Here is a 12,020-nt window from a genome sequence, read left to right as displayed (position 1 = left end):
AATATTTGTATGTGCAACTTTGAAAAGCACTGCATTTACAAAATGATGATATAAATCAGTAAATAAATAAAATCAACCTGGTATTTGTTTTTCCGTTTCAAATGACTCTAACCTTGCACTGAACCAAAGAGAAAAAGGCATAAAGACTTTAGAAATTCAGGCAGCTGCGTTGAAAGGCTTCTTGGGCTCTTTGTGAAAAGACCTCAACCATCTGATGGATAAAAATAATCTCTAACAGAAGTGTAAGTATTTTATTAACGTTTTAATAACTTTGTTTTTCCTCTAAATCTCAGTGTGACATAGAGACGGAAAACTAAACATCCTGAATTGTCGTGGGGGTTTTAGTTCTTGGTGTGTTTTAGAAAATCGGCTTGTTTGAAGAAACAAAACAGATGGTGAGCTCTCTGCTTGTGTGAAAACTTTGATTCATATTCTTCACCAACTTTATATCACACAGTAGGGGGTGGATGTACGCCATGTGCTTCTCTTATAATTCAAATAATCTCATCGTCTCACCAGCCTCCGGTGGAAACAAAAACCCAGACAGCAGCAGAAGCCGTCAGACGTAGCTGTAGGTGAGATCTGACAGCTGATTATAATTAGTCCGCCTCTGCCGTGTCCAAGCTTTCACATCCCATAAAAACGAAGAGGCCAAGGAGGCAGTTAACGCCGGACGGCTGCTGATTCGCTGTAAGTGCTGTTGAACACGTTACTTATTTGCGGGCGGAAATATGTGTGTGAAGAAAAAAAATGCATTTCGGGAAATAAATGTGGAGGTTGTCCTGGCTGTAGCTGCAGCGTTTTTGATTAAAACACATATGCCTCTTTTATTGTCTTGGCTTCCTTTTGGTCAAGAAATTGCTTCGGGTAGAAAGGGAACTTGTGAGGAAAGGATTTATCAGCAAACTACATAAAGTGCCAGTGAAACAAAAGGCAGAAAGATAAGAAGGGAAAAAAACACATTTCTCAAGAAGACCTTCAAAAAAATCTCTTTTGGTAACAGTTTTCACGTTTGGAGCATTTCATTTCCAAGAATCTCTAGGCTGCGGAGTTTGTTTTTCAGCAATGATTAACCACTTCTCTGCATTTACACCCTGTTGGTCTATGATGAAAATATTCATGTTTTCTATAAGTTAAAGATATTCAATCAACTCTGCTGAGCCCAAGACAATTCACTTATGATCACTAATATCTCCCATTGAGCAGCTGGTGAAAGAATCAGACTTTCACATGGTGCTGATTTTGCTAACCTGTTGTGGTGTCTTGTAGACGCCTGAAACCCTTTAAAAAAATTTTTTTTATTAAAACCTCAAACGTCCCTGTGTTATACTAGGACTTTATGTATTAGTCCAACACAAGTAGAGCATATCTGGATATCTGGGAGGTGGTATGCCCGATCAAGTCACCTGCGAGTGAAGTTGGCTCCCCACCTTCTTCAAATCAGACAAAATTGGTGTCAAACATTTGTGTTACATTTGTGCAACAAAAAATTTTGTGTGCCGCTAACCTCTTAAAGATATCAAGAAATGTTTCCTAAGGTCATGAAAGGTCAACCAGCCCCCCCCTACGTTATTCAAATCTGACAAAATTGGTGTCAATCAACTCGACTATGTTTGTGCTGGTGTGTGCAGCAAAAATCGTTGTGCTGCTTTGGCTTTGAAGATATTAAAGGTTCAGACATTTGATCGGGCAAAACCAGCTTTACCAAGAGAAACAGCCAGTAAGCCTATAGTAACTCTGGAGGAGCTGCAGAGATCAGATCTAACTCTTTGTTCATAGGTTGTGCACTCCAGATATCTGTTCCTTTATGAAGGAATAGAAAGAAGAAAATTTTACATTTGCTACCAACATGGGACACAAACAAACTGATAGATTAAGAGTGATTTGGGACCGTACCGCACATTGAAAATCTGTTCTGAACTGAAGAAAGAGTCGGGTTTAACACTGTGGAATCCATGCCAGGAATTGCATTTACAGGAAGACACATTAGCATTCCAGTTCTCTGCAAGAGCACTGCTTTTAAACACAAGCATTACCTTATGTTTTTATTCATTACTTATTAAATGTGTTTCATTTATGCTTCTCACCTTTTTTTTTTTGCATTTCTTAGCTTAGGAACCTGAAAGTTGTTCCTCATGGGTTTTCAAATCGTTTCTGCTTAGGTCCCAAAAAGAAAATACACGTTAGGTTAATTATGTTTGTGTGCAGAGTTGTTGGCTTAGTCTACCAGGGTGAACCTCTGAGGTACAAGCCTCCCTGAAGGCTGTACTAATTATGGAAAATGAATAGATTTGTGATTTTAGTTCAAATCCCAAGAAACCAACAATGTGCTGCTAATTCTGACTCAAGACAAATGTCTCATAAAACTTTATATGAACATTTGATTGAATGTCTTAACCTTGTTTTATCCTCCTTACAGCCATGGCGGTAATATCTGCTAACATGCACTTCTGTCTCATTAACTGACTCCTGGTACAATATAAAAGTGTCTGGTATGCTGCTGAAAAAGCTGAGCTTGACAAGACTCTGTTAGGAGGATTTAATATCCTAACTTGATTAAAATGCTGCAGGGCAGCTGAAACAAAGCTTCGGATGCAAAGGTTTGCAGCTGATGGCGGTCGGTTTATTCTACAAACACAAGATGATGTTTGTCCGGTTGTTCCCAGAGCTGATTCTGAAAGGATTTCACGTTTGACACACTTTAACATTTATTTTTCAATTATATAAATGGAAGTTGTTGCAAATCAAAGCCCAAACAATGACAATTATGAAGCTTTTTTTTTCTGACTCTTCATAAATTAGACAATCATTCTGCCCTGCGCTAAAGATGTTTGCAGTCTTGCGACGTTCACATATTCTCGCCAAACAACAAGCTGTTTCTGGCTCAACAAAGTTTTAATCTCTGTGGGCGAATTGAAAGTGTTTGAGGTTATTTCTCATTTCATTTCAGCCTACGTGAGCTGCAAATCAATAACTGCCCAGGAGCAATTCTCGCAGGAATAGAAGCATAAATTAACATGTGCAACACAGAACAATAATTAGTAATTGTTTGTGATCCAAAGGCTTTACTTCAATTACCGTGAGAAAATTGCTGTAATATGGCCTTCTATACAATTACAGCAATATAAGCGTATAAGTGATATTTGTGAATATTTTCAAATTATTATTAGTCTTAAAGGTTAGCAGTCGCGTCGGCAACCCTGCAAAAAAGAAAATGCCTCTTACTACAGAATTGAAACAGCATTTTCTTGCATCGACGTGACTTGATTTTCCCACTTTTTATTGTTTTGTCAAGAAACAGTCATTTTTCAATTTATTGTTTTGTTAAAATCAACTATTTTGGCCCACATTTGAACTCTGAGAGCAGGGCCTCAAGCAGCAGTTCTGGGTATTGCTTCACTTTTATTCATCACTAATCTAAATGCACATGTGCTCCCTCACCAGCTGTTGGCTGTTGAAATCTTTATAAATTGCAGCACCATTCTTGTGCAAAAGTGATTAAATAAGTATTGTATATTTCTGCAGCCTGAGCTGTTATTATTCCTAGAGTTTATACCATGGTGAAAGTTGGCCAAAAATACAGAAATGAAAATTAAAGCATAGCCACATCTTACTTCCACGAAGGGTCTATGAAGTTCAAGTGATGAATTATTCATTTTAACAACTCCTTTTTTACCCCTTAAGAAAAATTAATTCAGGACTTTTCTCAGTTTTCAAGCAGCGATAATTAAATATTAAAATCTAAAATTTCAGCACTGCCAACTTGCCAACCATAACCTTCTGACTTGATATTTATTTATCACACTCTTGTGGAGATACTTAATAATTTTAACTAATATTGCTTTATGTTTACCAGCCAATTCATTAGCATCATTGTGAAATGATGCGCTGCTTTTTTTTTCATCTGAAGAAGCTCTTACAGCATTTCCAGTTAAGAAAGCATTAATACAGAGCAAGACAGGAATAAAACAGTTGTTGTTCCATTTTTATGAATGAACTAGCTTTATAATTGCAGAGCTGCTAGAGGAAGTTAGAAAAGCATCTGCTTTAAACTTCCAAAAACAAGTTGCTTTAGATATTGTGGGATTATTGATGATTAGGGCTGGACCGATTTATCAGACAGCCAATTTATCGATGCTGATTTCCTTAATTTTGAGAAATCGGTGATCGGCCGACACTTGAATGTAAAGCCGATCTTATCTACCTCTGCCAAGGTCTAAAAATCAACCTCTGTCGTTTTCTGTTCTGCCTTTAGAGAGGTTTGACTGACAGACCGGCCCACCTGGTCATGCCTGCATGTTAGCAGTTAACAATAGTCACCCTAATTTTGCTGACTTTCTTGCCATATTTAGCGATATTTCACACAAACAAAATTGGTATCGGCCCAAATCTGAATCGGCAGATCAGGTTTTTTAAAGATCGGCAATATGTGATCGGCCAAAAAACTGCAATCAGTGCACTCCTAAAATTTGTTAATTTTTGTTGCGTCACAAGATTTAGACAAATAATTATTACAGTGTGTGCTGAATATTCTAAATTAAAATATATCATCACTGGCCTCTTTATTGGGTCGACGTTAGTACTCTTCAGAACTACTTTCATGGTACCAGATAAATTTTGGTTCATATTAGCCATAAAAGCATCACAGAGTTGCTTCAGATTTGTTCGCTGCACATCCAAGCGATTAATCTATCGCTAAATCTAATATGGTCGCCGAGCATAAAGACTGCATTAAATGATTTTATCTTCGCATTGATCAACTTTAACAGCAGAAACAATAACAATCGCTTCCAGGTGGGACAGTCACTCATGATTTACTCAGACTTTGGGAACAGTTAACACAGACTTTGATCAGTTTAACAGACAATGCTCCACAACATTTCCTCCACATGTGCCGCTGGGTTGGACCCACCCAAAAAGGCTGAAAAGTAAAATCCACAGCAGTCTGAGAGAGCTGAGACATGAAATTAAATCTCAACTGGATCAAGTAATGGGACAATCTATAAATAGAAGGAATGTGTTCGTCCTGCTTCCAGACACTTTGGGATGAATTTGCGTTTATAAAACTACATTCTATGAGCGGAGAGCATTTTGTAGCAAAAATAAACAGCTGATTCAGTCATTTTCATTTGTCAAAGTTGAGTTGTGAAATGATGATTGAGGCTTTAAGGCAGTTAAATTATAAACTTTTAAAAAACACGGACCAAAAATATGTCCATGTGTCAATTAAATGCTGAAGTTATTCTTACAGGGCCTCGCAAACAAATGTATACCCCTTAAATATTTTGAAATGTAGAGACTTTACAACCACTGACTTCAATTTGCTTGGTTATTATTTTTAAAACAGACCAACACAAAGAAGTCCATAACTGTGAAGTGGAAAGTGAATGGTAGTATTCCCATTTTTTTTCTTCAGAAAGTGATTCAACCCAATGAATAAACGCTTTGCTGCAAAATCTTGGTTACGTCTCTGCTAACTGTTCTTATTTTTGCCAAATAGCTCAACCTCAGTCGTATTCGATGGAGAAGATCTAAGAGCATCAACTTTCAAGTCTTGCCACATAATTCTAGTTAGCTTTAGGTCTTGACTTTGACTGGGCCATTCTAAAACATGCTTTGAATGTCCAGCATTCAGCTCCTCATTAACCATGACCAAATCCTTCTCCCTGCTAAATCTAAACAGGCCCACAGCATGACGCTGCCACTACCATGTTTGACAGTGGGTATGGTGTTCAGAGGTATGTCCGGTTAGATTCGCTCTAACCGGACATACCTTTGTTGAGCAGGTTCTCCGGGGGGTAGACATCCATGTCAAAAACTTAATTTCTGGACTAATTTTTGAATCCTATGTATAGGGGACCTAATGAGGCTAAATGAATAAGTCTTTAATTTCTGATATGTTTGGTTTAAAATTTTAAAACTATGTACAATTTTCCTTCACAATTATGTGCTCCTTTGAGTTGGTCTATACAACAGAAATCCCCAATAGGCATTTAGGTTTTTGGCTGCAATGTGACACAGTGTGTAAAACTTCAGGGGTGTGAATGTTTTTTTGCAAAGGCCTGAAAAATTAACGAGGATTGCTACGGATTGAGGAGATCAGTGTAACAGTTGAGGAACTGACATCATTCCGCTCCCATCTCACTTTTCATCTCCTCCACGCCTCTGAAATGCGCCGCCAGCTCCCGCAGCACGGCTGTCCTGCCCAGATGGTCGTTCCTCCGCTTCTCCATGATCACGTCCTCCAAGCTCTGAAACTCCAACACGTGAGATTGTTTGTCCGACACGAACACCTTCAGCCTGTAGGGCTGCTTGCCGATCCGGATCTCCCCGCCCATCTTGAACTCCCTCTTGCCGAACCTGCACCAACCGGCGAAGCTCTCCGAGTTCCTCCAGCTCAACTCCCGGTCCTTCAGCCCCACCTGCTCCATCGCGTTCTGCACCACCACTTCTGCGCACAGGGGTTTCAGTTTGTACCAGTCGTTTACGATCCGACACCTCCTCCCTTGGCTGGCGTCGGTCAGAAAGCTGTTTTTAACCTCGGCTCTGTGCAGGTGCACCACCTGGAAGTCCCCGACATACACGGCCCAGTGCGGGTACTGACCCGTGGCCACGAACTCCACCAGGTCCCCCGCCTTGCACTTGTTGAGCAGGTTCTCCGGGGAGTAGACCTCCAGGTTTGCGCACTTCGCGCTCTTCTCATAGATGCACTCCTCTCTGTTGTAGACAGCGCACTCCACCTCGTCGCGCTGATCATAGTTTTTCTCTTCCTCGTTTGCGCGTTTTTCTCCGCCATCCACCGCGCATCCGTCCTCCAGCTCGTCGTCGTCGCCCGAGAAGATGTAAGACACTCCGATCCGCGGACCGTCGTCCGTATCCACGCCGTTCGGGTCCACCGTCGGAACTTCTGCATAACTTAGATGTGACAGCCTGTCCATCTGGTTTCCCATCCTGCTGCTTTACCTGGCAGCAGCCTGACTGTGTAATCCGATGCCGAGGGCTGTTACCGATCACCTCCCATCGCAGCCATCTGTCAGGAAACCGCGCTGCTCGAAACTTCCCCCGTCGGACAGAGTTAGCTCCAGATTACGAATAATAATTGAGGGAGACCCCCTCGGTGCCCCATCAACAAGTGGGGTCTAGGAGAGAATACAAAGTGGTTTTAGAGTCAGCCACCAGAGCACGCACGCAGGTGTAACCCGGTGGTTTTCCTGCGTAAAGTTCCGGTAAAATGTTAAAAGAAAATCCCTCCAAAAATAAGTACAGATTGCGTGTTTTCCTCCAGCGGTGCGCACAGAGCGGCAGATCCAGCCGCCTGGCGTCGGGACTGAAGGCGGATCTGATCTGACGACGGCTCGGTATGTGAACAGCGACTCTCTCGTGCAGGACTCTGCTTCGCCTTTAAAGCGGAAGTGCGCGTAAATTTCCACCTCAGGTCTTTACACAGCTGCTGCTGTCTGAACAGGCGGTTGATGTAGTTTAAATACACCGTCAGCAATAAAAGGAACATTCACATGTTTGATTTTGGTAACATATGTTTTTGGTATGTTTGTTTGTATCGTGTACCATTTATTTGGGGGAGTTTATTGCGCAACACAAGAATAACTTTGGAGGTTTTTTGCAGCGTTGTGTTACAACAAATATAAACAGATTGCACACTTTGCATGTGATATAAATATATTTCTTTTTAAAGTGAAAATAGTTATTAATGTAACATTAAACTAGATTCTGGGGATACAACTTTTCTAAAGGCGGTGTTTTTTTCATTTACTTTAGATAAAATGAAACACTCCTCCACAAATCTTTGATAATTCAACCATGTGAACCTTCCGGAAAGTTGCAGATTTCCTTTAAATGATGTCTAAAAGTTATAAGAACGCCCTGCTCCACTATCAGCAACTATGTAAAAAGGCGATGTTACATTTAGTTTTGTGTTAGAACAATACAATACATAAACACATACTTGTAACAACTTGTCCCTCTAGACAGTTTTCCACACAAATGGAATTAGCAGTTTTTCTAATCTCTTTTTTTCTTCACATTTTTATTTGCTAGTCATTCTGTATTAGTTTTTTTTTCATTTGTTTTTGTCATTTTTGCCTTGTCCTCAAAACAAAAACAGTCGTCACAGAAAAAAAAGTTTGGGCAACAAAATGAGCAGTGGAGTTGAAGCTGGAATAGCGATTTGGAAAGATCATACCTAAATCCACCAGCCAGCCACAGTTTTCTAGCTATTTATGGTAGTAGAGTTAACCTGGTTGCTTCAGAAATTAATCCATCTAATGTCTGTACCTGCTTCTTGTTGCAGGAATAAGGTGGAGCCGTGGTTCTGGGTGGGAGGCAGGTTACTCCCTGCTCAGGTCGCCAGTCAATCACAGAGCAACACACACACACACAAAGCAAAGGTAATATAGCATCTATTCTGTGTCACATTCAAGCACTTTTTGTGGCCCCCTGCTGGCTTTGGGTCTCTAGCAGAATCGTAGTTGAGTAATGCCACGGTCCAGCTGAGTTTACATGCATCCATTTTTGTTGGTTTAATTTATTGTTCATTTTAGATGTTTTTTAATGACTTTATTTAGCCATTCTGTGATGAAAATGTCACCATAAAAATATATATTCTTGCAATTTGGATGCTGTCTGTGTAGCAACCGAAGCTGCACAGTCGTTTCCTCCCTCACAGTCTCCCACTGAGTCCATAATGTCTCCATTAGGCTTGTAGTGCCTCATGGTCTGCCTGTTCTTCTCATTCATGAGCTATTTTACCCTCAGATCATATCCCACAGGTGGTGAAGGAAAAATGTCTGCTCGGTATGTTGCATAATGACACAACTGCACCTTCCAAGAAACCGTGACAACATCTGTGCTGGAGAATGGTGTTGAGGGAGACGTAGAGAAAGCTAATGGGCGTTGAAAGAAAGTGTAAAGAAAACAAATGTTCATGAATTCAAAGAGGAAGAGGTTATGACCCCTGACCTCTGCGACCATCAGAAGGGTTATCTACAAGTCAAGGTTACCCGGTGAAGTTGTCTGTTCAGCCCAAAAGTGCAGAGAGGCCTCCACTAGCACTCACACTCATCAGATGAGCAAGATGGCCTCTAAGCAACAATTTCTCAAGACGATCAGATGAGCTCTTTCATTCAATGCTTTGCAAAAGAAGCTACAATGTTTCAACTTTGTCACATTTGCTCATGTTGAACCACTAACCTTAGTACATTTTATTGGAATTCTGTGAAACAGAAAAACAGATTGGAACGTAAAGTACCAGATCCAGAATACATAGTTAAAAAACATCTGGAAGGTGTGGTGTGCATTTGTGTTCAATCCCTTTGATGCTTCCTAGTATTTCTGTTGCTGCTGGAGTCTTCATCTCCACAGATTGTTGTGTCTTCTCCATTGAAGTCAGTGAAGTTGTGCCAGAATTCTTTGAATCTCTTGTAGAGTAGCATTTTTGCAGTTTTTTCCTTGCAAGTTGGCTTAAAACCCCATTGAGATTGGATGGAGAGTATCCGTGAACATCAGTTTTTAAGTCTTGGTACAGCTCAACATTTGGCAAACAAGCAACAATCAACTTAATATAAGTTTTCCTAGCTTTAAAGTTAAAAAACAACAGTAGGCCTAAAAGTCAGCACTGGGAGAGGTTATGTGCAGCATTGCAAACTGATACTGATGCAACATGATACAAGAGAAGATCATCCACTTCTGCTTTCCTTTACACTGATGTAAGAATGACAAAGCAGATATATTCACTGTGCAAGAGCCAGCATAATTTCACCATTCACTCTTTGTACAAGCCTTGGCTCCATTTCTTATTATTTAAAACACACTGTGTGATTTTATTCTCTGTTTTTCTTTAATTTCTTCACTGCCTTTCCTTTTGCCTCAGCACGAAATCATGCCACATCTCTGTCTGACGATGGGAGTCAAAAATAACAAATCTGCTGAATAAATTCAGCTGGTTGTGTCTTTGCAGAGCTGACCAGGGCTCACATCGGCTGAAAAAGTGTCAGGAAACAAACCTTCAGAGCGGTGACGTGCAGCACGTTTGACCGCTTCTCAGAGCGCCATATCCTCAGGTGGCGTGACCCACTTTACCCTCCCGGATTGCCTCCTGTGGTATCACTCTAATTTGTGGAGCTGGGAAATTAGTGAAGCGGGGAAGGCCTGGGAGATGCAGCCAATTAGACTGGGCTGCACCTGTCCAGTCGGGGGCACAGCAGTCTAGAGATACACACCTGATTTAATTTAATTTTATTTTTTTTTTACAAAAAAAAAAAAAGTGATTTTGTAGTTTTTCATTGTTCTTGCATGCCTCTATTGCACTGTGTTTATAAACACTACAACAGTTCTAGCTGGAGACAGAAATCCTAAGAAGCATGTTGTTTTTAAAATCTTGTCAAAGCTAAGATCTAAAATATTAAAGTGAATAATCAAACTAAATCCAAATATATGGATACATAAAATAATCATGTGAATAAGTTAAGTTAAATATTGATCCCAACTAAATAAAAATCAGCATTTAAGTCAAACAACTGGTATCTAAAGTAGTTAATGAATCACAGCAATTAGTCGATCATTAAAAATATACAGTACAGACCAAAAGTTTGGACACACCTTTTAATTCAATGAGTTTCCTTTGTTTTCATGACTATTGACATTGTAGATTCACACTGAAGGCATCAAAACTATGAATAACACATGTGGAAATATGCACTAAACAAAAAAGTGTAAAACAACTGAAAATACCCCTTATATTCTAGTTTCTTCAAAGTAGCAACCTTTTGCTGTGATTACTGCTTTGCACACACTCTGCAATTTCTTGATGAGCTTCAAGAGGTAGTCACCTGAAATGGTTTTCACTTCATAGGTGTGCTCTGTCAGGTTAATAAGTGGGATTTCTTGCCTTATAAATAGTCATGAAAATAAAGAAAACCCATTGAATTAGAAGGTGTGCCCAAACTTTTGCTCTGTACTGTATGTATTTATCAAATTAAAATAAGAAACTGCCTGTTTTTTTATGCCTGTGGAAAGGCTATGAAATTTTTAAGAAGACCAGAGAAAGAGAGCAATCTATTCTGCAAGAAAAGGAACTTTTTATTAAAGTACCCTAATTGTCTGAAAATTGACACGGTTAACTCCATCAGTGTTCGTTAAGTGACAATGAGTATTCTTGGTAACATTTTTAATTTAAAAAACAAAGTACAGTCAAATATAAGCCCCACATCTTTTTATTTATCGTATATTTCTCTCTTACTGTAAGTTTCTCTGAAGGTTATCACCATTATTAACTTCAGTTTTGTCCTGATTGATTTTAGATTCGCAATATGTTTGAATTAAAAAGTGCAGGTAGACAAAACTAGATGATAATGTAAAGCTGGGTACCATTAGAACAGCTTTGAATGATCCCAGAATTTCTAAGTTAAAATGTGTAGGGCCTAAAATAGAATCTTAGAACCAATAGAAACTCAGCGTATCATTTTATAATGTTTATTTGCTGAGTTTTTCATACTTACAGAAAATGTCGCATTTAATTTTAACCACTCAAGTTCAGTGCCAAATGCTGCACTTATAACCTTTAAAATTAGAATTAAAGCTGAAGTCATTAACAAGTAATACTTTCTCTGTGCTATGATTTGATATGAAACCAGATAGATTTAATATATATATATATATATATATATATATATATATATATATATATATATATATATATATATACACACACATTTCTTGTGGTCAGAACATGTCACTTATTAAAAGCAAGTTTCTCTAAAATCTTGATTGAAAAAAATAGCAGACTAAAAGTCGGTCTGCAGCTTCCTAAAAGCATGGAGGCCTCGAGGTTACCTCTCTTAAAAGTGGTGCTAAAGAACACATCTGAAGATAATTACTATCAGTGTTCAGACAGTTTTTCTCCAAAAAGCCCAAGGAGGATAGTGTATGCTTAAGGCAGATGGATGGAGCATCCGGACCGCTGCGGCTTGAGGACCATCTGTTCCACCGAGATGAGAAAACAGCCT

At 39.4% G+C, this 12,020-nt stretch overlaps 1 protein-coding gene across 1 annotated transcript; it reads right to left on the bottom strand.

Annotated features, from left to right (window-relative positions):
- Positions 1-2,100: 2,100 nt before the first annotated feature.
- On the bottom strand, positions 2,101-7,417 carry lratd2a (LRAT domain containing 2a). The gene has a single exon (XM_032581657.1). It carries the CDS (start codon positions 6,948-6,950, stop codon positions 6,126-6,128), a length of 825 nt encoding a protein of 274 aa, XP_032437548.1. The 5' UTR covers positions 6,951-7,417; the 3' UTR covers positions 2,101-6,125.
- Positions 7,418-12,020: the final 4,603 nt, after the last annotated feature.

This window comes from Xiphophorus hellerii, chromosome 13, assembly GCF_003331165.1.
Source record: "Xiphophorus hellerii strain 12219 chromosome 13, Xiphophorus_hellerii-4.1, whole genome shotgun sequence".
In the NCBI taxonomy this organism is placed as follows: Eukaryota; Metazoa; Chordata; class Actinopteri; order Cyprinodontiformes; family Poeciliidae; genus Xiphophorus; species Xiphophorus hellerii.
Note: the sequence above shows the minus strand (reverse complement) of the source record. Positions and strands in the feature narration are given on the sequence as shown.